Genomic DNA, 27,080 nt, shown 5'->3' with positions numbered 1-27,080 from the left:
AGCTAATATTTGAACACTAATATTAAAAATACTTTTTGATATAAGTAAAGAAAAATTTGTAGGGGAGGAATAAAGGTATTTTTAAAATAATAGAGGTGCTTTTTGATATTTGTAAACAATGGGGGTACTATAATGAAAGCAGAGCCTTCTTTTGTTTTTTTTACTCATTATATTTTATAAATATTATTTTAAAATATATAATTTTATATAATTTCATAACCTTACCTCTTCGGCTATCCGTAATTGGGCCCAACCCAAATAACAGACTATGGACCATACGGCCCATGAAATTATCTATATATAATCCTGTTATGCTGGATGGACGTCGTTAGGGTTTACTCCAAGCTCGAAGTACGCCGTCTTCTCGCGCTCCGCCACCAGCCGCACAAGGAAGTGAGGAGGGAAAGCTTCGGCGTTTTTCAAGATGGGGTGAGTAAACTTCTCGTTTAGTGCTGGATGGTCGTTATGGTTTGTATCCGTCGCCTCGATAGCAGATAGAGTAGTATTTTGAGTCTTTGGACAGATGTTTCAAGTTCCATAGGATTCTCTTTTGGTTTGTATGTTGATTCATGTTTTTCTCGAGTAATTGCATGTCAGAGAATAGCATAACCAGTATAATGCTAGGATCTTCCATTAACATAAGTATAATGGGAAAATCGCCTAATTGTTCAGAATTTTTAGAAGTATAAATGACAGATTTGAATATCTTGATTAAAAAATTTCAACTCTGGAAGAGGTGTTAACCATAGATCAGAGTTTTATGGAAAATTTCTTTATTCTTGCTTATATATCATAAACAACTAGAAGCCGTCATTTTAAAATTGGGTTTTCTCTCTAGTTTGCGATAAGAGATCTTATACTTTTGGTTAATGACCTAGACAACTTTCATCATTCGTTCTCAAAACCATAGGAGTAGTCATTACTCTATTGCGTGGCAGGTTCAATATCTTTGGAGTGAACTTATCAATACTAAAAAATGCATACTCAATCATGAATTAAAATAGAACAAGAAGAGAAACTTTTTACATAGTTTGCAATAAATTGCACTTACGTCTGCATGAGAGAAATGTTATTTGGCGCTTGATTATATCTGCAACAGTCACACTATGCATGAGGTGATGTGCCCCATTTTAATAGAGTCCTGGACATACATAAGAATTTTGGTTTAATGAGTCAGATCAGAGGGCCAATACAAGTTAAAAAAAAAGAATCAGGATCATGAAGAAATCAACATGGAGAGTTGGGGAAGAAGACCCACATTAAGGATGAGTAGAAATTCTCTTGAGGTGGTGGCTTCTCCCTCCAATTACCACCACGACAAATTTTGTAGAGACTATCACCCTTTAACATTTCACAATACTTTGTATATTGTCGGTGTATATTGTGAAAAAATATAAGCTATGCAATTTATCTGCCAAACTAAGAAATATTGATTCATTTTGTAGTAAATGATTTATTAAATGTTTCTTTGATGATGAGCAATATTCACAAACATTAAGATCTGCTACAGGAAGACGCGAGGAATGGGAGCTGGGCGCAAGCTCAAGACTCACAGGAGGCGGCAGAGGTGGGCTGACAAATCATACAAGAAGAGTCATCTTGGCAACGAATGGAAGAAACCCTTTGCTGGTTCCTCTCATGCCAAGGGCATCGTCCTTGAGAAGATGTAAGCTGCACCATCCTTATTGCTAAACCCTCCTTAGATTTGGTTCATTGACACGGATCACACTTTGCACAGAGGTATCGAAGCTAAGCAGCCAAACTCTGCCATCCGTAAGTGTGCTAGAGTTCAGCTCATAAAGAACGGGAAGAAAATTGCAGCTTTTGTTCCAAATGATGGTTGCTTAAACTACATAGAAGAAAATGTAAGTTCTGTCACAATTAGCAAACTCAAGGAGCATGTTGATAACTTCTACCCCAGTGAGTGAAAAATTAATTATATGAGACTGCTTCATTTGCAGGATGAAGTGCTGATTGCTGGTTTTGGGCGTAAGGGCCACGCTGTTGGTGATATTCCTGGAGTGAGGTTCAAGGTTGTGAAGGTATCTGGTGTTTCCCTTTTGGCACTCTTCAAGGAAAAGAAGGAGAAGCCTCGGTCTTAAATGTCTCAAGACTTATAAATGCACCGATTAGCCTCTTGTTTGAGTTGAAATTAAGTACCTTGTTTATGTTCTGTTCTGTTAAAAACATTTTTCATGCATTGATCGTTACAAACTTTTATTTGAGCACTTTTGAGGATCTTTGTTTACATTTGTTTGTCAAAAGCAGCCAACAACATACGGTGGCAAATTTACATGCCAATCTTCAAGTGGTAGATTCTCTCATCAATATTGTTTATCTATAGTGTTTCTTGTTTTTAAAAAATTTAGGACAATTGTGTTTAACTTTTGGTTTGTTCAAATGGTATTAAAATTGTCGCATCCATTACAAAGTTTGTATTAAAGGAACACTAAAAGGTTTAGTGTTAAATTTATGTATTAACTTATATTATGTTATAAATATTTAATATTTAATTCTTGAGAATAATTTTAAAAAATTAGTTATGGAACACTAAATTACAAACTATGATACTAAATTCTGCCTTAGACCCAAATTTTTATCATAATCATTAAAACAAGACTAGATCTACGTCAAGTAGTCAAAAACTGATTCAACTAGTAGATTTGTATTAAAATGAAAGGATCAATTAGTTTTTTATAATAATAATAATAATAATAATAATAATCATTTCTGACCCTTGATTAATATATAAATACTTATAAATCTTATTACTAATTATAATTAAAAAAATTTTATCGACATTAGTTATTTTATCTTAGCCGTTAGTCGGTTTACCATCAACAAACTTCAACTACCAAATATAGTTATTAAAACAGGACCAATTCCGTGATTGAATCAGAAAAGTACAAAATTTTCCGGCAGATCTAGCAGACGATGAGCTTCAGCATGGTGGCCAACAGCTTCTACGAGATGGAGGCGAAGTTGCCAACTACCTCCGCCCATCTCAGGAGGAGAATCATGGCGGCTGATCTTGAAGGAGTGAGCCTCGCAGGCCAAGACACGGTTGCGAGGGGTGCTCGTGCCTGGTTGTGGTGCTGCTCTTCGCAGAGTGGATGAGGAATGAAGGCGAAGTAGCTTGCGCTGGCAGTCGAGAAGGGGACTGACAAAGACAACCGTCTTCCTCTTGTACTCTCTAGGAGCATTTTTATCTTAAAATGTGGGAGGATGGCACTTTGGCACGTCTACCGTGCGTAGTAGTTCTCCAAGTCAACAATCCAAATTTTCTTACAATTGGCATGCAGCCACTGGTAAGTGTAATTTAAACATCTCATTTAACTCGAAAACAAAAGAAAATTAATGGAATTATGTTTCTGGGACGACCCTTGAAATATTCAGAGTTCACTTCTCCACATAAATTTATTTCAAGTCAACCACCAGAGAATAACAGCAGCGTCGAGGATGTGGGAGAAAAGGGCCTAGAGGTTGTCAAAATTAATAGGCTCCCTCAAGAAGTTTTCCATCTGCTTGGCCCTGGTCTTTATCGACATGTCAAAGACCTTGTTTTCAAACTCGACCACCAATCCTCCAAGAATGCCGGTATCGATCTGTCAGAATCACAAAAGGCGAAAAAAAGATAAGAATTCATAGAAAACAAAGCAAGCTAGAAGGCAATCAACCATCGGTCTGGCTTTATGGTTTATAAAATGAAACAGCACTGATAGTTCAACAAAAAATATTCGGACTGTCTCAAGGCGAAGCAATTGAAATAAACAAAAATCTAAGAACCTATTAAAAGGCAAAAACACATAGAGCTATCGATGAACATTTAATGCACTATGCAAAAATTAACAAAATGCAAATATCATGAAGGTCTTTTCAAACAAGTTTGCACAGTTTCCTTATTAACATGAGGAAGATTCAATTGATACATCTGTTGCCATATTGCAAAAGCAAGAAATGTAGAGATTCTTAGAATAGCTTTAAGAAAATATTGCATGAAACCACATCTCTTTTAATAACATGTTTGAGGAAACAGATATGTTGTGATCTAAAAGCAAAATCTGTTAAGTGAGACAAGTTTATTAAACCCACTATTGTATCGTTAACATGGTAGGTAAAGAAAGTACCTTCTGCTCGATCTTGGCAGTTTTTCCAGGCCCTAGAATATCTTGCATAGTCAACTTAAGCTCCTTCTCTTCTTCCGCAGGAAGCGGCTGGCAAGAAAAGCACCAAATACTAGTTAGCAGCTAGAATGCGAGAAGGCATATAGGGATCATGTTAGATTCTCATTGGGTTACTTGCTCCTAAAGCTTAACCTATCATGATAAAGTTCTTAATAATATCTGTTTAGATGATTGCAAGAGTGGACTATCTAGCCGCCAGTCCAACAAGTTCACTGCATCAACTTCACCAAATGTACTTTTTTCTCTTAAATAACTGAAATTAAAGGAACTTTAATACAAGACCTCCAGATTTGGTACCATCTTAAAATTTGATTTAACTGACCACTAACTGCTGATCTAATATTTTGTTAAATTTTGATAAAGCGACCACTAGCTGTCAAAGTTAAGCTATCATGACAGGTAGTACTCAACAGCTGCTGAACTAACATGCAAAGAAATTATGAAACTCCGTGATATGCTAGGCAACATCATTCTAATGGAAATACTAGTTGATGGACATGTTTAATAAGGTAGAAGGAAGAAAGTGCACCATAAAAATCATTGCGCATACTGACCATATTAGCTAATTAATTGTTTTATTTTATGTATTTTTTTATTCATTTGTTAATTTTTTTTCAAGCATTCTGCCCATCTATTTTTTTTAACTATAAATAATTAGGACTCCACATGAACATGACCCATAACACTCGATTCAATTGATGAACTAAATTGAGAAGAATCTCATACAACTAATTTTTTTGAGGACTGTACTATCCCTATAAGAGGTAGACAATAACTATAATGTAATATCAACTGATATCTTATTTTCAAATAACAGAGATAACAATCAGACAATATTATGGGTAAGCATTTATCACGGTTCATTTATATTGAATCATGAGTTTTCTAACTAACAATGAATTCCAAGTTAGCCATTGTGCAGGTGAGAAATCATTTAAGAGAACTTACGATAACTGTTGTAACAATGACTTTAACCTCTCCCCTTTGTGCCATAGTCAACTCAACAAATCTCTTAGAAATACGATCTATGTGTGCAAGCCTTCCATTATCAGCCAAGACAGCTTGCATAAAAAGAAGGGGAAGAAAAGTCACAACGTTATACAATCTATAACTGCAATTGAATCTCATAGAAAGTTTCAACACTTAATTTCATTAAATGGATAGGAACATAGAACAAATGCTCCATTCAGTTCATACAACAGTAACGCTGGAAATCTGAAATAATTCAAACAAAATAAATCTTCACATGTAGGACCTACTATTAACGGTTAAGGTTCTTCAAATATGAATACTGAGAGGAATAGATAATGACATGTTTAAAAGAAAATCATACCAAGAACCAACATAGGTTTACTGAGATACGCAATAGATTTAAAGCTAAATGAACCTTTTATAGAGTACTAAATATTCAACAATACAAGTTATCCATGAAGCTCGTAGAAAATTTTCAGAAAAAAAGGTAATGCTGATCAAAAACATGGTAGGCATACAGAACTTGTCCATAAGGCATAAGCATGTAAGAAGTAGTCATGAATCATATCAATTATCATCCATAGTAATTCATATAACCAACTAATTAATCCAACCACTTGAGAAATTAATAATAAAAAAGTAGCCATATCATGTATCAGGTACCTGAAATCCAGCAAGACACACTTTGACAAGACACTAATCTTTAAAGATAAACAAACAATATCAAGAGGCCATAAAGAAAAAGCATACACCAAATATCATCTCTATAGCCACCTAAAATGACTATGAATAGCATATGAAGTAAAAAGTGACAGTATATATCCACCATGCACAAGAAAGCATATCAAAGCACCAAAAATGCAATGCAATAGAATATATGGTAAACTAATAGCAGTAGATACATGTTGTAACATGCAGATTACATAGTAAACTAATGGCAGCACAGACATTTTACAACTACCATGTACAAGAAAGCATATCAGAGCACCAAAAAAGTAATCAAATAGAGTACATAGTAAACTAATAGATAGACACGTTGCAATGAGTAGGTTACATAGGAGACTAATGGCAATATAGACATTTTACAACTTATAGACAAAAGTGTTCATAACACAGGAAATGAAAAGAATATACCTAAGAAATTCTTGGTGACATCAGAAAATCCAGCTTCAGAAAATATTTCAGTGACAGTTTTGACACGGGTCTTTTTAGGAATTGACATGTCTCTGATGAACTTGGAAAACCGAGGACTCCTCTTGGAAGCCTCTACCACATCAAGAATCTCAGCTTCGACCTTGTCCAATGCATTTGCTTTATTTGCAGCAATGAAAAGAGCAGTTGCATAATTTCCAGAACCTCCAAATAGTTTCAAGGGCACCTGTATTCAATCATGATAAAATGAATAAAATCAAGAAAATTTAATGAACTAATATATGATAGGAAATCAATTACAATTATTTGCCAAACAAAAAAAAATTGTTTAGCAACACCCATTGGGAATTCCTTATTTGGCATATATACACCCAATTACCTAACGCATGCACCATTTCACTCCCACTTTGATTAATCTCTAATAATTATTAAGAGTTTTCATTTTTTAAGTCCAGAAGAAACCTACACTGTAATAACATTTAGCTCTATGAAGTGTAGGGTAGCATGAAAACCCACTATGTTCTTCTCAATAATCCACTAGACGCTTTCACCTTTCTTCTCAGAAGGCAGCTTAGTTTCCTTCCACCTCGTGCACATTTATTACTTAATTTAATTTTCACAATTGTGCATGTATCTGCATTATGAATAACCTACATATACAAAATGCTTTACACGCATGACACATGTTTATTATTCTCACTCCAAAGGGTGTAAATGTATGTTTTATTTTGTGAAGATTCAAAACACAAAAATCCTGTTGAAAGGAACATCAGGTGATTCTAGGTTTATACAGTTCACAAATTAATCTGTACCATTTGTTAACTATGATATGGTGGTTTGAGTCCAATCAATCAACTATGATATTTTAAAGTCTATTAATGACTAAGATGTCATACAAAGGATACAATTCCATCTATAGTGGCAAAAAATAAAAGGACTAGCTTGCACAGATAAAAGCGCAGTCCACATATTTGAAATTATATGCCAATATATATATATATATATATATATATCATGATATGATGCGTCTAAATCTTATCTGTAGAAAGTATAAACCACACAGCTATAAGGAAAGAGGCACAGGTCAAGTCTCCTATTACCAACAAGAAAGGAAACACTAACTAAATGCTGGAAATAAGAATGAGGAACTAGTTTCAATCATAGAACCCCACACGAATAAGAGCAAAAAAATGGAGTTTCTCATTCCCATGCATGAATCTTTTGAAATCCTCCATGAGAGTTCCATACTAGAGTGAATCACAGATATGGAAAGAAGATCTACAATAGTGTAGAAATCTATAAAAAAAACAAATTGATGAATCAAACACGTGATGGCAAACCACTAAAAAAGTTCACTTTGAGCTATTTCTTCCTAAATTCATGGAGTAGAATAATAGCCATGCATCAAATCCAACAAGTTCCACTACCGACCTGCACCCATGTTTTTTCACGAATAAACCAAAAGGCAGCAATTACATAACAAAAATATAATGAAAATTACATATCATTATGACATTTACCTTGACCTTTGCTTCAGTTGGTTGTGTCTGGGTCGCAAAGGTCCTTAGCCCCTGCAGAAAAGATCTCAATCTTTCAAAATCAAAGCATACGAACATCAGAAATTGCAGAGATAGAGAGAAGACCTTAACTAAAATAAAAGAAACATATCATATTTCCTAGAAGACTCCACACTAATCTTTGCGAATCAAAACCAAATTCAACGTGAGAGCATAGGATAAAGCTGCCCTCAACAAAAGAAAAGAAGAAGAAAAAAAAGGTAGAATTGCAAAGATCGGGTTGTGGATCTTACCGTGCTAAGGTTTCCCAAGGACCCCTCGGCGGACGATCGAGCAAAGAGGACTGATGATTCGGCGGAAAGGGCCTTGTTTAAGAGAGTGAAGGCAGATCTGAGGCGCCCCGCGAGAGCCATCGCAGTGAACGAACCCTAATGCTTTCACCGGCGAACTAAATCAGCGCGATCGAGAAGCTCGAGGTCCAGTTTCAGCAGTGGAATATAGCGGAGAAAGTGGGCCGGGTCTAGGCCTGATAAGCTCGGGCCAAATGGCCCATTACGAATCCTTGCGGAAGTTGCCATTTGGAAGACGGAAAAGAGTTCAAGAAAGAGAAACCATCAAAGAAACAAAAACAAAACAAAACACAAAAACAGCAGCGCGAGCGGCCGCCGCGCAGGGCCGCGTGAGGCGGCCGGGGCAGGGAGGCCGGTGTACTTCGAGTCGTTTTCGAGACGGGCGTAAGATGGGTAGTCGTGGTCGAGGGTTCCACCCCCAACGGTGACGATCCAAGGGGCTGGCGTGATGGAGTCAAAGAGAGCAACAAGCTAACGATATGGATCATGGTCAACCCATTCTAGATGTTAATGATGATCCATTATGCATCAATGGAGACTCAATTACAAGGGCTAAGGCTAGAAAGATGAAGAAAGCATTTAATGTACTAATTGAAGATGTGAAGGTCAAAGCTACCATTGAAGAAGGTTTGACCAAGAGCAAGTCATTCGGCATAGTCAACCTAATTCAAGCCTTAGATGAGCTTAATTAGCACTTAAGTTTCATGTCTATGTAGTAAGGATATGTAGGATTAATTTAGACTCAATTTCTACTTTTATTTGGGTTGTAATAAAACCATAAACTTAAAATGGCTAAGTAGTCTATATAGACCTTTACTAAATGGGCTTTCTTTTGGCCTTTTAGGATTTTTTTGTCATAGCTATAAATAAAAGGGGTGACGGTCACACATGTATCTTTGACATATTTTTCAATCTAAAGCACGGTGAGGCTCTCGCTTGTTGGTTTTTTCATTGAACTTGAACTTATCAAGGCATCTCATTGTGGTGTTCAAAGACTTATCAACCTCAATCCCAAGGTTGTGGCGTCTTCCATTCTTCCATCTCCTATACCAAGGTTCGTGCGTTGTGGCGTCTTCCATCTCCTATACTAAGGTTCGTGCTTTTCTAAGCAGTGGGTCGAGGTTTCTTTCATCCATCTTATCGTCTTACACCTTCCTTTCTGTTTTCAATTCGTTGTGGGTTTTTGAGATATCTTTCTCGTTGGGTTCACATCATTTGATATCAGAGCTTTGGTTTTTCTAAATCAGTTTGGTTATCCTTTTGTTCTTTATGCTTGAAACTTTGTCTATTTATTCAAAATTATCTGCTTATCATTATCATCTCAATCTTAGTGAGTTTTATTCGTCTCGGTGCTATCAAATTATTTTCAACAAAAAAAGGCCAAAATTTAAAAACAATATATATATATATATATATATGGCAAAAAAAATAGTCAAAAAAAAGGTCGAAATTCAAAAAAAAAAAATATTTTTTTCCGGCAAAAAAAGGGCCGAAATTCCAAAAAAAATCGAAAAAAATAAAAGAAAAAAAAGGGTGAGGGTAGAGAATTGTTATTTCTATACTTATACTTTCCAATTTCGCATTTCCTTTAAAGTTTTGCCTATTATATTTGCACTTTCCAATTCCACATTTCCTTTAAAATTTTGCCAAGTATATTTGTACTTTCCAATTCCGCATTTCCTTTAAAGTTTTGCCTAGTATACTTTCACTTTCCAATTTCGCATTCCCTTTAAAGTTTTGCCTAAATTTAATTCTGCACCTGTCTAGATTAAATTCCGGCAAATTCCTTTTCAGTTCTTATTTCAAATATCTTTATCTTTTAGTCCCGCATTCTCATAAGTTTTGCTTAGATTCAATTCTGACAAATTTCCTTTCTGAACTTAATTTAAGTTTTCAATTCTACAATTTGAATTCTTCTATAAATTCCTTTTTTTATCCTATACCTTTGGGATTTTCAATCAGTCAATGATCGTTTACAAGGAATTGCCACAATTCTAAGTTCTTTAAAAAGCTAACATTAGCGAGTTGAGTGATTGAGTGACAACAGATTGCATTAATCTGTTTGCTCCTCAACTTGAGATACTTCATCCTTTTCTTCGAATTTTTCCTCTTCGTGTGTAGGCATGAGCTCTTCTCATTGAACCTTCTTTATCTTGCTCCACAAATCATGAGCATTCTTGTACTCGCCTACACACCTCATTACAATAGAAGGTAACATATCAATTAAAATTGATATTACCTTATTGTTTGCCTCCAATGTTGAGGTTTGCTCCTCCGTCCAATGTCGTGGTCGAAGCTTCTTTCCCTTCTTGTCCTTCGGAACTTCGAACGGGTCCTTGATCACCATCATGGTGTCTCAATCCGTGTCAAAGAAGACTTCCATCTTCTTGTAGTTGCTCTTCTCCGCGGTTAGTCCGGTGAAGTGCAAACCTCGCTCTGATACCACTTGTTGGGGATCGGTGGCCGGCTTGAAGGGGCGTTGGATAGACGGCACCCCCAAATCGATTGCTTCCTACAATGTTAGCTTGCGCAGCGGAATACAAACAAAACAACAAGCTAAAGACTAAAGGAAAGAAAAACAAGCAAACCACTAACACGTTCGTTTAATGTGGTTCGGAGATTAGGGCTCCTACTCCACGGCGTGCCATTTGTAGGACCGTTGGGCCGACTAGGAGGGGGTTGTTGGTTAGTCCTGCAAACCTTCCTCGAACTCTTTAAGCTAACACTTGCATAAATAGATTAAGTAGTAAATTAAAAGCATAAAATAAGAGGCACGAGTGTTTACTTGGTTACAACCGATGTGGTTGTTAATCCAAGGAACATTAAGCCCAATATCAATCTCCTTCAGACGGAGAAGTCTCTTACAGCGTTGGCGTACAAAAAGAAAGAAGCTCAACTAAAACACTAAAGCGCACAAGCGTTGGATTTACAGTTCTGAGTTCATTGAAAAGCTTCTGGACCAAGGCTATATTTATAGCCTTGGTCGGGGCGCCTCGAAGGGTTCTGGGCGCCCTGGGGGGATAAACTTTATCCCCCAACGATCAGATTGAGTCAAAACTCGATCCTGGTCAAAAGGCTGGTCCGGGCGCCCGGAAGGGTTCCGGGCGCCCCGGGCTGGTTCGGGCGTCCCGGACTGTTCCGGGCACCCCAGACCAGTAAAGTCAACCCGTGTTGACTTTTCATCCGGGGACCACTGCTCTGGTTCGGTTCGGCTCGGTCCAGGTCTTCTACTCCGGATCCGCTCGCTTGGGTGATCTCTGCCATCCGGAAGAGGGCTCACCTGAACCCAAGTTCCGATCTTCTCGAGCAGCCTTCCGCTCCAACTTCTCGTCCCTCGGAATCGTCGCGTGTTTCCTTCTCGTCCACCAGCGTACTCATTCGCAGTCTTCGTCCCTCGGTCGCACCCCGTGCCGACCTTCTTGCTAGCTGCGTCTCTTGCTCCCCGAGCAATCTTCCGCTCTGGCTTTCGTCCCTCGGAACCACCGCACGCCTCCTTCTCGTCCACCAGGGTACTCTTCCATAGCACCTCGTCCCTCGGACGCACCGCGTGCCGTCCTTCTCGCTAGCTGCGTCTTCCGCTCGAGTACATGTGCTCCTAAGCTCCTGCACACTTAGACACAAGATTAGAACAACACAGGACCTAACTTAACTTGTTGATCATACCAAAACAACTTTGGGGTTCCGACAATCTCCCCCTTTTTGATGTGATCAACCCAAGTTAAGCTAGGGAAACCAACATAAATTAATAGTAATAAAAATTTGCATTTAATTGTAAAAAGATAAAAAATTTAAATTGTCTACCTCCCCCCTAGACTTATACTTTCCTTCTCCCCCTTTGATCACATAAAAAATTAGGGTTTGTAAGAAGAAATCTAAGGGTTTAAAACTTAGAAAATTTTGAAACTAATTTCGATTTAACAGAATTTCTAAGTAAAAGACCTGTTGTTAAATTTCTAAGTATTGCATCAATAAAACTTAAGTAACACAAGTTTAAGTTTTGCAAAAATTTTCACAGAAACAGTCTTAAAAAAAATTCTCACTAAACTTTTAAGAAACTTTTGAAGATTTTCTTAGTAATTTAAACCGAAATGATTTAAGTAAAAAAAACTGATAAATTTTTTAAGTCATTTAAGCAGAAATTTCTAATTTCAGAAAAAACTTTTTAACTTAAGCAAAAATATCTTTTTGAGAATTTTTCTAAATTATTTATTTATTTTTATTTTATTTTATTTGTTAGTTCTAATGCTTTTACCAGAAAGTTTTAAATTTCCATTTTAATTTTTCATAATTTCTTAAATTACACTTTTTCAGATTTAAAGCCACAAATATTAAACATGCAACAATTTGTATCATGTTAATTTCTATTATTTTTTGAATTTCAACTTCACAAAAATATTTCAATAGCATAGATTCTAATTTGATAAAAAATTTCAACAATATAAAAAATTCTTTCGGCAATGTGCAAGATTCGTTCAAAAGAATATTTTGTAGTTTGCAAGACTCGTTCGACAATAGATTTTGTGATTCGAAAAAAAATTTGGATTCAAAAGAATCTTTTGGTAACATAATTTCTAATTCGGAAAAATTTTTAGGTAATTTTTCAATTCTTTTAACTAATTGTTCAGAAGGTAGAAGTCATACCTTACTTACCTCGTTGGTCGTTGGTTCTCCCCCTGTTGAATTGCTTTCTTCCGAAGATTCTTCCTCTCCATCGATGCTGATTGACGAGGGGTTTTCTGTGTCCTCGAGATGTACTTCGGTTGTTGGGGCTGTCTCGGTAATTTCTTCCGTCTCGGATTTTTCTGATGACGGCTCGATGTCTATTGAGGAGACGGCTTCAACCGGTTCTTCGTAGAGCTTTAAGAACTTCTCCTAAAGTTCTTTCGCGTTTTTGTACTCTCCGCCTCTGTCGAAATCTTTAGTTGGTATTGCGCTTAGAATGTGAAACTCTGCCCGAGCATTTGCCATGGACTCGTCACGTTGCTTCTCGTTCCAGAGGCGTATGTCGATTTTTTTCTCCGTTCGTGTTCTTCGGTGCTTCATAACCTATTTTCATTATTAGAAAATTACCAATATCTGAGTTTAGGTATACCTCCATTCTTTGCCTCCAAGAATCAAACTCCCCCTTGAACACTGGTGGGTAGACACTAGCTTTGGCCATCGTTTTGTTGCTTCAGACGACGGTTAGTCCTTCTGAGGCATCTCGGCTCTGATACCACTTATAGAACCGTTAGGCCGACTAGGAGGGGGTTGTTGGTTAGTCCTACAAAAGCAAAAACGACATTCCTCGAACTCTTTAAGCTAACACTTACATAAATAGATTAAGCAGTAAATTAAAAGCATAAAATAAGAGGCACGAGTGTTTACTTGGTTACAACCGATGTGGTTGTAATCCAAGGAAAATTAAGCCCAATATCAATCTCCTTCAGGTGAAGAAGCCTCTTACAGTGTTGACGTACAAAAAGAAAGAAGCTCAACTAAAACTCTAAAGCGCACAAGCGTTGGATTTACAGTTCTGAGTTCATTGAAAAGCTTCTGGACCAAGGCTATATTTATAGCCTTGGTCGGGGCGCCCCGAAGGGTTCCGGGCGTCCTGGGGGGATAAACTTTATCCCCCAACGATCAGATCAAGTCAAAACTCGATCCTGGTCAAAAGGCTAGTCCGGGCGCCCTGAAGGGTTCCGGGCGCCCCAGGCTGGTCCGGGTGCCCCGGACCAGTAAAGTCAACCCGTGTTGACTTTTTCATCCGGGACCACTACTCTGTTTTGGTTCGGCTCGGTCCGGGTCTTCTACTCTGGATCCGCTCGCTTGGGTGATCTCTGTTATCCAGAAGAGGGCTCACCCGAACCCAAGTTCCGGTCTTCTCGAGCAGCCTTCCGCTCTGGCTTCTCGTCCCTCGGAATCGCCACGTGTTTCCTTCTCGTCCACCAGCGTACTCATCCGCAGTCTTCGCCCCTCGGTCGCACCCCGTGCCAACCTTCTCGCTAGCTGCGTATCTTGCTCCCCGAGCAATCTTCCGCTCCGGCTTTCGTCCCTCAGAATCACCGCACACTTCCTTCTCGTCCACCGGGGTACTCTTCCGCAGCACCTCATCCCTCGGATGCACCGTGTGTCGTCCTTCTCGCTAGTTGCGTCTTTCGCTCGAGTACATATGCTCTTAAGCTCCTGCACACTTAGACACAAGGTTAAAACAACACAGGACCTAAATTAACTTGTTGATCACACCAAAACAACCTTGGGGTTCCAACACCCTTGAGGTGGACGATCCCTATCCATCAGTGGATTAGCCCCCGGCAAACTCCAGCTATCTCAAGTCGCTCCTTGTGGGTGGAGAAACCTCACCACAACACCAACCAAGACTCTTGAGACTAGTAGACTACTAATTAGGGTTTACCACCACTAATTTCGTCAGCTATAACCAAGCTCCCAAGCTTTGGTTATATAGCCCGTGGGTTGAAAATCCCGCCTACCAGTCGACTGCCAAAACATGCAGTCGACTTTCCTATGTGAAAATTCGACCGTTACATCCCAACAGCTCGATACCAGTCGACTGCTAAAACTAGCAGTCGACTGCTCCACACTGACCGAACTAATAGAAGCATTCTGTTCGCTCCCAGTCGACTGCACGGTCAACTGCACGGTCGACTGCACCAGTCGACTGCTAAAACATGCAGTCGACTGCTACAGTAATGCTACAGTAACACTACAATAAAATCCTACAACTAGGATTTTACTCCGAGTATAATCTCTCGTGCACTCGTAACCTCACCCTTATGACTCACTTGACGCTTCTTTGCAACCTTGACCTCTTGCCTTCAAGCCTACTTCCTTTGGCTCTCGTCCCTCGGATGCATTCAAGTCCGCGGCTCGTCCCCAATGTCATCCTTCGCGTATTCCTCGAAGTCGCTTCCTTCGGCCCTTGTCCTCGCTGCCTTGTCCACGGTCCCTCGGATGCTCCATCCTTCACCGGACCTGAAGCCATCAACCTGAGTCACATGTGTATCTTGCAAACCTGCACAACTCAAATACACATATCAAATACAAGGATGAACCTAACTTAAACTCTTTGCCCAAACACCAAAACACATGGTCGCACGGACTATTGAGATTGCTCCAACATTAACTACCCTTCCAATTTAAGTTGACACTCTCTAAACCAATCTAGGGTATAGAGAATATGTTCCTAGGAACTCAAAACCTATTGGTGCTCCTTGGATACTCTAGGCACTCACTAGGGATAACTTCCCTAGATACCTTCCTAAGGACCTTTCTAGGCTTTTTAGAAGCCTTGGTCACTTCTAATAGGTCAACTCTAGGGATAACTTCCCTTGTGACCTTCTTTGTGACTTTGTTTGGCCTTTTTGGAGCCTTAGTCATATTTGTATTGCCAAAAGTACTTTTAGGGATTCCTTCCCTAGTATCTTTGACTTGACTTCTAAACCTAGGGTTGACCCCATAGCTATATTAAACCCTATGATATTGAGTCTCACTCTTCTTGGCTTTGGGTTTGTATCCCAAACCTCTATGACCACTGAATGACTCTTGCCTAGTTCTCCCTAGAGTTTGTTCATTTTTACCCTTAAGTATATTTTCCATTCTTGCTAGGGTCTTTTCTAGGTTATCAAGTCTTGACCTCAAGACTTGGTTCTCCGTCATTAAATCCATAGATTTGGATTTTTCTTGACCCCTATGAGCATTTCTATATTTAGGCATGTATCTAAAGTCCTTAGTGTTATTGCTTAAGTTGTTATTTACCTCCTAACCTTAGGTGTGGTAAATCTAGCATGAGAAGGAATATATTTATCCTTAAAGCTATCATGCCTCCTATTCTCATGACAAATAGCATTAAGATGATAAGCATTATTTCTAGCATGCTTTTTATCATGTGTCAAAGGAATGGTTTCATTAAATGATACATTGGTTTTTACCTTAGAAGCTCCCCCTAGACTTGTGCTTCCTCCTTTGACTTTGATTGTTTTCTTCCCCTTTGGACATTGGCTTCGATAATGTCCATTTTGGTTGCACAAGAAACACACAATGTGTTCCTTGCTCTTCTTTGTTGTGGGGATTGTCTCATTGGGCTTCTCCTTGCCCTTGGGTATTAATTGGCTCTTCTTCTTGACCAATTTTGGACACTTGTTCTTATAGTGTTCATGTTCCCTACGCTCAAAGCAAATGATATGATTTTAATTATTTACAAGTGAAATTTCTATACCTTTGCTCGTAGGGGTGGTACTTGATCCTCCATTAGATTTATCTTGCATTGTGGAGGTTGCATCATCATTTTCTTCTTCTCCTCTTGAGGATGTAGGTACTTCCACCTCTTCGACTCTTGAGAATGTGGATATTTCCACCTCTTCCTCTCTTGAAGATGTAGAAGATCTCTCATCTTCTTCCTTCTCCTCCTCTTCCTTCTTCTCATCGAATGTTGATCTTGTATCAACATCGAATTGGTCCTTCTCTTCTTGGACTAATGAGCCATTCTCCTTGGACTCCTCTACTCCTTGGAATTGTGACGGGTCTTCATGATAGGCAATGATCTTCTTCCAAAGATCACATGCACTTGTGCATTCACCTACACTCACAATGATATTAGAAGGTAATAAATTTAACAAGATTTTTGTTACCTCCTTATCTGCCTCCGCTTGCTCCTTTTGTTCCTCGGTCCAATGTCGAGGTCGGAGGTGTTTACCCTTCTTGCCCGTTAGAGCTTCAAATGGGTCCTCCAAAACAACCCATTGGTTCCAATCCATTTGAAACCAAGTTTCCAACCTTGTCCTCCAATAGTTAAAATTTTCTTTATCATACGGAGGTGGAATTCGAGTATCCCATCCGAGCGGTCCTTCGGACTCCATCTTCTTCCTCTAGTTTCTTGCTCTCTTGGCAGTTAGTCCGTAGAAGAGCGACCTCGCTCTGATACCAATTGTTGAGACTGATGTGCCCGCTAGAGGGGGTGAATAGCGTCTCGTCGCGCACTCGTCGGTTGAGTCTTGATGATGATATACAGCGAAAATGAAATACAAGACTCGCACAACGCTAACAAGTAGATTTACTTGGTATCCACCTCAAGAAGAGTTGACTAATCCAAGGATCCACACATGACACACTCCTCCACTATGAAACAACTCCTTCTCGATCGCAGCCGGAGGTGGAGAAGCCTCGTACAAATACACACAACACTACAACACTCACACAAGAAGAAAATACAAGAATACAACTGAAATACACCCTTCTTCTTGCTTACTTGTTGCTTGTTGTTGTTGACTCTTGAATCTTGGAGATACACTCCAAGAAGCCTCAAGAACTGGCATGAATCTCGGAGGAGATCGCTGGTGAAAATCGAAGAAAATCGCAGGAGAAGAACGCAAAGTTCTTTGGAGAAAACACTCCGCCCATGCTTTAAACAGTGCCCCCAATCGATCCAATTCATCCCCAATCGATTGCCACGTCAGCACCGCTCCATCGCAGCCATCCATCACCTGCATCCTGCGCAACGGTCACTTCCCAATCGATCGACCGATTGATTGGGACTGCCTGAATCGATCGCCCGATCAATTCAGCACCTTTCTGTGCTCTCGCATCCGCATGAGAGCTTATGCTGCTCAATCAATCGACCGATCGATCGGCAGCTCCCAATCGATCGCCCGATCAATTGGGAAAGCCTTTGTGCTCGTGATTCCACATCCCAATCGATCAACCGATCGATTGGGCCTTCCCACAATCGCAGCACACCCCAATCGATCAACTGATCGATTGGACCCTGGTTCAATCGATCGCTCGATCGATTGATCAGCCTGGACTTGACTCAAACTCAAGTCCAAACTCTCTAACCCAACTCCTGGTCAACCGTGACCTGTTGGGTCTCCATGCCTAGCATTTGGCCACACCCGACCAACCTCGAACTAGCCTTCTAGCCTCCTCCATCAACCTTGTGTCCCTCGGATATCTCCCATCTTTCATGCCTTGCCTTCAAGAGCTTCCTTAGACTTCATCCTAGTTGTCGAGTTCTCTTTGCCAAGTTACACTAGGACTTACCTTACCAAGACCACATGCTTGGACTTACACCCTTTGCCAAGATCACACTTGGACTTTCCAATTGCCTGGCTTCTCACCAGGACTTTCTCCTTTACCAAGATCACACTTGGACTTTCCAACTGTCTGGCTCCTCACCAGGACTTTCTCCTACCTAGCTCCTCACTAGAACTTTCCAAATGCTTAACATCCAGTTAGAACTTTCCCAGTCAAGTCTCCTGTCAACCTTGACCTACTTGACTTGTATTCTCATCAACTTGGTTAATCATTTGACCATCTCCATAACCGGACGATTGCTCCAGCAATCTCCTTATATTGTCAAATATCAAAACTCAAATCCTGACTCAAGCTTAGTCAAATTGGTCAAACTTGACCTAGGGAAATTGCCCCAACAGGACCTTCTGACAAATTAATCAACATAGAAGGCAACCTAGCATACCCCCCTCTAGGCCATAGCAATTCAGTCAATATTCCAGCCACATAACCCCGGTAGTTCGTCTGACTCAGCTTCTAGACAGGATCACAGGGCAAAAGGAGTACAAAATACCTCGGGTGAACAGTGCCCGAGGCGCCTTCCATGCTATGGAAGACGCCTTCACACTGTTTATGAAAGGCGTCTTCCGTAGGATAAAATTCAAACTTCGTCGCAGATAAGGAGAGGATGGTTCAGGATCAGATTTCTTACATTGGAGGTGCCTTCAAGGTGATGGAAAGCATCTTCAAGGTTATGGAAAGCGTTTTCAAGGTTATGGAAAGCACCTTCCATGATCAATAAAAGGATATTTCACCCAAGGTTCATCATCAACTTCTATATGAACTTTTATGCGTCTGAACGGCTTTTCGATTGCTCCAGCTTGCTGCTACTGCTCTGCTATGACTCTGCTATACCCAACTAGTGCCTAGAAGTCGCCCAAACACCGAGCTGAAGCCAACCAACTACAAATAGTATTTGGTAACGAATTAATTACTGTACTTAATTTCTGCAAATGGAAAGTGTAATATGTTACACTTCTCCGACTCTTTGGTACTCTATCTCCTCTTTCGGCGATTCCGAAAGAGGTATTTAGTGAATTGCCCATCGATAGGTCCGCGGGACCTGGGTCTTGGAATAGGAGTCACCGAAAGCTCCGAACCAAGTAAAAATCCTTGTGTTCGTGTCTTTTTCATTTCTGTCTACTTCTTTTCCGTTGCATACTCTTGTCTGTAAAACGAAAAAGACAAATTTTTTAAAATCATGTAATTCACCCCTCCCCCTCTCACGCACGTCTTGATTCAACAATAAGAGGCTACTTCGCCTTCAATGAAGGAGAACTTTTTAGTGGAGCTTTCACTGTCTTAAATTAGCAACCTCTCCAATTGAAAATCAAGTAAAATTCTTGTCTCTTACTTTTATTTATGTTTTTTTTAATTAACTAATGTATCTTTGTCCTTGCTAAGTTCGACAGCAAGAGAATTGTTAAATTTTATTTGCAAGGTTATTCACCTCCCTTCAGTCGGCCTCATTTGACCTACAAATCTTAGTCACTTGAAGGGTCAAGGAATCTTTTCAGCAGTACGTACGATCAGACCTGGGAAGCTAGGGCCCACAAATGTCCAATTAGAATCATCTGACCAGTGTTGTAGAGGAAATCATCTCGTGTGTTCATTAAAAGACTTGGGATGCTTGGCTATTCAAGCTCAAGCTGGGCTTCGTGGCTTTCGCCAATATCCGATCGATGCTATCCGCTCAGCTTTTAGGGGCCTTGCTCTACATCCCGGGGGATTTACCTCGTCCCTCTGATCGACCTGTAGGAACTATTTGGAGATTAGGATGCGTAAGTAATCCTTTCTTGAACTCTGACTGCCCGCTCAGGAGTCTACCTCATTCGCCGTATCAACTGAAGAGAAAGAAAGGTTTGAAAAATGGTGATTTGCTGAAGAGGCCAGAATTAGGAATGAGAGAAAGAACTTTTTGAAAAAATAATGGAACATGAGAAGTCGGCTGTGCATGATATGCTCGAGCTAGAACGTCCTGTTATGGTTCGGGATCTTGAGCTACGTAAATATGAAATAGATATGGAAATGGGAAAAAGAAAGGAAGCTTTAGAGAAAGACTTGCAAAGCAGAGAGAGTGAATTCGAGAGAAAGATTACTAGAGCTAAATGAGTTACAATCTTTAAGTAACACTAATGAGTTGACATATAGAAGATTGGAACTGAACAAAGAACGACTGCAGAAGAAAAAAAGAAGATTTGGTTGCTTGCAGAAAGAAACTTGAAAATGATCAACTTGAAATTCACAAGGACATTGACACTCTTCGTGTGTTCAGCAGTGAAACGAAGGATGAAAGGGAGAAATTTGTCAAGGACTGGGAGTTTTTTCTAGCTACGGCTGAACAGTTTACAAATGCAAAAACCGTGGCATTCAAGTGCTTCACTTGTAGCTTCTCAGCCGACAAGACACTTAAGTTGTTCAACTAGCAAGATTGACCTTCAATGATGATGTGGAAACTAAAAATTCTGAAACTACTGCCCAGCAAATCCTGTCTCTATCTTTTAACATCAGATAGCCGTTTGACATGGCTGCAAAAATGTTCTCGTCTGTTTAACTTGTCTCCAAAAAAAAAAAAAAAAAAATGCAAGACATGCAAGATCAAGATAACAGTTCTTCATTAAGTTTTGGACTAAATGTAATTTACCAGTGGTACTTTTTAAATAACTTATAATTACTTTTATTTCACGCAATATGTCTTTCTTTAAATGACACGTCATGAGTATGATTAACTTTATATATGAACTTTTTTAAGTTAACTTATGTTTTCAAAAATCACTTACAACACTTTTAATCGCACATATAGTGCGTATTTTTTTAGGCTGATATATTATGTGCATGATTTAAAAGTCAAACTAGATTTTTGAGCTTTCTTAAATATATATTTGGCATAAAAAATAAGTTTCCTTCGGATCAATCATCTTTAACATGGATATACATCAATCTATACAAATACCCCTTACCTCCCCAATAGTTTTCGCATTGATGATAATGTTAGCTTAACTAAGTAGCAAATATATAGAAAGATATATGAAAATTGCTGAAAACTCAACTAATCAATTATCACTCGATTGATATCTACTACAAATCTACAAATCGATTGATACTCTTATTGATCGATTGCCTTCAAGCCGCAATCAATTGACACACCTTATGTGCCATTTTCAAGACATGTTAATTGATTGCCCACCCATGGTAATCGAATGCTCAACAGCAGTCGAATTTCCTAATAGATTCGAAAGACTTTTATTCGCAAATTGAAAGCAATAGTGATATATTGAAATAAAACCATATGTTGCATTATTTACAAGATCTAACTATCATCCATTCTTAAGACTAAAACTAAAAATCGAAACAATAGCTAACAATGGGCTAACATGAATTCATCATATGAGCCATTGATCTTATTTGTCACTATAGTTGATTCCTACAATGTAGCAGAAGTTTTCTACGAGATTAGACGACAACCTTAGTTTAGTCTCAATGAGGAAGAGTTCAAGGGAGTAGAAACAATCAAAGAAACCCTCTTAATTTAAGAGGTCTAAATCAAATGAAACTTCTTCCTTACATACTAAATCCATCGTGTAAAACCATCCATCTTAAAGTTTATTCATCTTTAACAGACTATTCGGATTAACGGATCTGTACATTAGGACTTATTATTCAGATAAGCCACTCCTCCTGCCTCCCCTCTCCCCAGTGGCGGATCTAGGGGGAAGCGGAGGTGTGCTTAGCACCCCCTTTTTCTTAAAAAATTTCACCAGTATATTACAATTCGAGGGGCAACAAGAAGGAAGATAAGCTTCAGTTCTTTGAGCATCCTCTTTCTTTTTTGTCTGGATCCGCCATTGCCTCTCCCTAGACACACACATTGGGAGTTGGTTTTCCTGATGTAACATTCAATCCACAATTTGCAAAATGTTTTTAGCTTCGTTGTAGGGAGTAATAAAAGGCTCTGAATACAAGCACTGAGCTTCCTTATCTAAAATATCAATTTACCAAATCACGCACTTAAATATCTTAATTGACCAAAAGGCGTATGCTATTTTGGTATTTACCAAAGGACGCACTTTTTCAAGTGCACTTCCCTTTTTATCCTTCTGAACAATCAAACTTTTTTTTTGTCGTTTTTCTTTTCTCCCTCTTCTCTTTCCTATCTCCTCTTTCATCAACGACATTTAAAATTTAATTAATTTTTTGATAACATTTTAATACATTTAGATAAGCTAAAATAAACTATGAATAGCAAATTTGAACTCCTTGCAATATCAGGAATCTACAGGAACTGAAATGGGTGTAATCTGAGTTCTCTAGGTCCATCAGTAGATTTCGGTCAAAATCCACTGATGGACCTAGAGAGCTCCGATTGCACCCATTTCAGTTTCTATGAATTCCTGGTGTTGCAAGGAGTTCAAATTTGCTATCCATTATTTATTTTGACTTTTAAACGGTGTTAAAATATAAGAAGAAAGAATCAGTAAAAAAAATTCATATCAGGCCCACGTTGGGCCTGATATGGAATCATATCAGGCCTAACGTGGAGCCTTTTTGTTGATTCTTTCTTCTTATTTTTTAACACCTTTTAAAAGTCAAAATAAATAATGGATAGCAAATTTGAACTCCTTGCAACACTAGGAATCCGTAGAAACTGAAATGGGTGCAATCGGAGCTCTCTAGGTCCATAAGTAGGTTTTGACCGAAACTCACTGATGGACCTAGAGAGCTCCGATTGCACCCATTTCAGTTTCTATGGATTTATGGTATTACAAGGAGTTCAAATTTTCTATCCATTATTTATTTTGACTTTTAGGAGGTGTTAAAATATAAGAAGAAAGAATCAGCAAATAGGCTCCACGTTAGGCCTGATATGAATCATATCAGGCCCACGTTGGGCCTGATATGATTCCATATCAGGCCCAATGTGGATCTCACTCTATTAGGAATGCTCAACTGTTTTAGGAACTCTTCATTTCATAATGGATGTGTTTATGATTGCTCTAAGTAGAAAAATAGATAAGGGCATCAATGCATATCCTCCTACATAAATGTTTCAACTAGTGATGAAATCAAGTGGAAAAAGGCAGTAGCAAGACTTTGACAGTTCTCTGACAAATTAGAGAATGTATAATGTTTCATTACCTATAAGAAATACATATGCAAACACTTAGAACAAATAGTCATAGTATAGTTATTGAAAAAAGAGAAGATACGTATAATTCCAATAAATAGAATTGACACAATACCAGATATACCTAATTCTTCTGTTAGCATGTAACTGCAAATAAGTCATGACTCACTTATTTCTTCTTTCTTTGTAAAAGAAAATTAATCCAGAAAATGAGATCACTTACGAGAAATAAGGGGAAAGGACAAAGAGACACCACTCCAAATTCTGAAGGTTGAAATAAAAGTGTGTCAATTATTTAAATGGGAAAAAGATACCGAGCAAAAGGTAGAGGAATTGTAAAAATTGTTACTTTTCAATATCAAATCCAGCATATTTGAAGAGGTATTCAGCAGTTAAGGTTTTTCCGCATAATTTTTCAAACCGCCAACAAAGACATACATCATGAACTGAGATTTAAGTCAAAATAAAATGCTACATTGGAAATGAAAAGTTCCTAAAATAATTTAGCATTCCTAATAGAGTGAGATCCACATTGGGCCTGATATGGAATAATATCAGGCCCAACGTGGGTCTGATATGATTCATATCAGGCCTAACGTGGAGCTTTTTTGTTGATTCTTTCTTCTTATATTTTAACACCTTCTAAAAGTCAAAATAAACAATGGATAGCAAATTTGAACTCCTTGCAACATCAGGAATTTACAGGAACTGAAATGAGTATAATCTGAGGTCTCTAGGTCCATCAGTGAGTTTCGGTCAAAACTCACTGATGGACCTAGAGAGCTCCGATTGCACCCATTTCAGTTTCTATGGATTCCTAGTGTTGCAAGGAGTTCAAATTTACTATCTATTATTTATTTTGACTTTTAGAAGGTGTTAAAATATAAGAAGAAAGAATCAGCAAAAAGGCTCCACGTTAGGCCTGATATGATTTCATATCAGGCCCAACGTGGACCTGATATGATTTATATCAGGCCCAACGTGGGCCTGATATGAATTATTTTTGTTGATTCTTTCTTCTTATATTTTAACACCTTCTAAAAGTCAAAATAAATAATGGATAGTAAATTTGAACTCCTTGCAACACCAGGAATCTATAGAAACTGAAATGGGTGCAATCGGAGCTCTCTAGGTCCCTCAGTGGGTTTGGCCGAAACCCACTTATGGATCTAGAGACCTCCGATTACATTCCTGTGGATTCCTGGTGTTGCAAGGAGTTCAAATATGTTATCCATTGTTTATTTTGAATTTTATAAGGTGTTAAAATACAAGAAGAAAGAATCAGCAAAAAAATTTCATATCAGGCCCACGTTGAGCCTGATATGATTCCATATCAGGCCCAATGTGGATCTCACTCTATTAGGAATGTTCAATTGTTTTAGGAACTCTTCATTTCCAATGTAGCATTTTATTTTGACTTAAATCTCAGTTCATGATGTATGTCTTTGTTGGAGGTTTGAAAAATTATGTGGAAAAACCTTAACTGCTGAATACCTCTTCAAATATGCTGGATTGGATATTGAAAAGTAACGATTTTTGCAATTCCTCTACCTTTTGCTCGGTATCTTTTTTCCATTTAAATAATTGACACACTTTTCTTTCAGCCTTCAGAATTTGGAGTGGTGTCACTTTGTCCTTTCCCCTTATTTCTCGTATGTGATCTCATTTTCTGGATTAATTTTCTTTTACAAAGAAAGAAGAAATAAGTGAGTCATGACTTATTTGCAGTTACATGCTAATAGAAGAATTAGGTCTATATGGTATTGTGTCAATTCTATTTATTGGAATTATACATATCTTCTCTTTTTTTCAATAACTATACTATGACTATTTGTTCTAAGTGTTTGCATATGTATTTCTTATAGGTAATGAAACATTATACATTCTCTAATTTGTCAGAGAACTCTCAACGTTTTGCTACTGCCTTTTTCCACTTGATTTCATCACTAGTTGAAACATTTATGTAGGAGGATATGCATTGATGCCCTTATCTATTTTTCTACTTAGAGCAATCGTAAATACATCCATTATGAAATGAAGAGTTCCTAAAACAGTTGAGCATTCCTAATAGAGTGAGATTCACATTGGGCCTGATATGGAATCATATCAGACCCAACGTGGGCCTGATATGATTCATATCAGGCCTAACGTGGAGCCTTTTTGTTGATTCTTTCTTCTTATATTTTAACACCTCCTAAAAGTCAAAATAAATAATGGATAGCAAATTTGAACTCCTTGCAACACCAGAAATCCATAGAAACTTAAATGGGTGCAATCGGAGCTCTTTAGGTCCATCAGTGGGTTTCGGTCAAAACTCACTGATGGACCTAGAGAGCTCCGATTGCACCCATTTCAGTTTCTATGGATTTCTGGTGTTGCAAGGAGTTCAAATTTGCTATCCATTATTTATTTTGACTTTTAGAAGGTGTTAAAATATAAGAAGAAAGAATCAGTAAAAATGCTCCACGTTAGGCCTGATATGAATTATATCAGGCCCACGTTGGGCATGATATGAATTTTTTTTACTGATTCTTTCTTCTTGTATTTTAACACCGTCTAAAAGTCAAAATAAATAATGGATAGCAAATTTGAACTCCTTGCAACACCAGGAATTCATAAAAACTGAAATGGGTGCAATCGAAGCTCTCTAGTTCCATCAGTGAGTTTTGACTGAAACCCACTGATGGACCTAGAGACCTCAGATTACACCCATTTCAGTTCCTGTAGATTCCTGATGTTGCAAAGAGTTCAAATTTGCTATTCATAGTTTATTTTAGCTTATCTAAATGTATTAAAATGTTATCAAAAAATTAACTAAATTTTAAATGTCGTTGATGAAAGAGGAGATAGGAAAGAGAAGAGGGAGAAAAGAAAAATGACAAAAAAAAAAAAGTTTGATTGGTCAGAAGGATAAAAAGAGAAGTGCACTTGAAAAAGTACGTCCTTTGATAAATACCAAAATAGAATATGTCTTTTGGTCAATTAAAATATCTATATGTGTCATTTGGTAAATTGCCGTATCTAAAAGGTTGTTTCTTGGCTATCGCCAGCATTGCTCCTCTGCCAACTCAATTTAAGGTTGTTGCCTGACGAAGCCATCAATCTGATAATTGGGAACTGAAACTCATCGAGATTAGCTTTATTTGTGGCCATTTGTCTTTCATGATGTCAAAGGTTACGTAGGGCATTCACACTAATTTTTCTCTCTAAAAGGTATAATTTAAAATAAAATATTATTTTATTAAACTTAAATATTCATTTTTCCATACACTATATATATATCAATTTTCCTATTTCTTCTCTCTCCTCGGTAATATTTAAGAAATGGAATTTATTTTTTAAATTTAAGGAAGTATTATTCATTAAAATTTAGAGTAAAATTTAGAATTTAGAGTAAAATTTTTAAATAAGTTATCTAATATAGATACTCTTACGTGTGTTCATCGCCAGCCCGGCTCAAGGCATAGGCAATTAAGACCTATAGCTAGGATCCTAATTTTATTAGAACTCATTATTATTTTAAAAAATAAATAGATTTCATTTAGATTTTGCTCCAAATTTAGTTTGCTTCGATTTTCATTCTAGTACTTTTTAGATTTTGTTGGCTTTAAATGCAAGCAATTTCCATAGTGCTCTTCAATTAATTATAATGGTAACTACATTTAATTACATATTAATTATAACTATTATATTCTCTAGTCCTAAAATCATATCT

General features: G+C 38.1%; 2 protein-coding genes across 2 annotated transcripts; one reads left to right on the top strand and one right to left on the bottom strand.

The window, feature by feature from the left end:
* The first annotated feature begins 314 nt into the window (after positions 1–314).
* Positions 315–2,228, top strand: LOC121984589 (40S ribosomal protein S23). The gene is made up of 4 exons (XM_042537593.1): positions 315–429; positions 1,511–1,666; positions 1,739–1,865; positions 1,962–2,228. Exons 1-4 carry the CDS (start codon positions 425–427, stop codon positions 2,100–2,102), a joined length of 429 nt encoding a protein of 142 aa, XP_042393527.1. The 5' UTR covers positions 315–424; the 3' UTR covers positions 2,103–2,228.
* A 1,027-nt stretch (positions 2,229–3,255) lies between these two features.
* LOC121984588 (ATP synthase subunit O, mitochondrial-like) lies at positions 3,256–8,319 on the bottom strand. The gene is made up of 6 exons (XM_042537592.1): positions 8,119–8,319; positions 7,829–7,879; positions 6,291–6,534; positions 5,133–5,245; positions 4,128–4,214; positions 3,256–3,605 (listed from the first exon to the last, which is right to left on the bottom strand). The coding sequence occupies exons 1-6, from the start codon at positions 8,236–8,238 to the stop codon at positions 3,477–3,479; spliced, it is 744 nt and encodes a 247-aa protein (XP_042393526.1). The 5' UTR covers positions 8,239–8,319; the 3' UTR covers positions 3,256–3,476.
* Between the last annotated feature and the right edge of the window lie 18,761 nt (positions 8,320–27,080).

The sequence above is a fragment of the Zingiber officinale genome, chromosome 5B (genome assembly GCF_018446385.1).
Source record: "Zingiber officinale cultivar Zhangliang chromosome 5B, Zo_v1.1, whole genome shotgun sequence".
Classification (NCBI taxonomy): Eukaryota; Viridiplantae; Streptophyta; class Magnoliopsida; order Zingiberales; family Zingiberaceae; genus Zingiber; species Zingiber officinale.
Note: the sequence above shows the minus strand (reverse complement) of the source record. Positions and strands in the feature narration are given on the sequence as shown.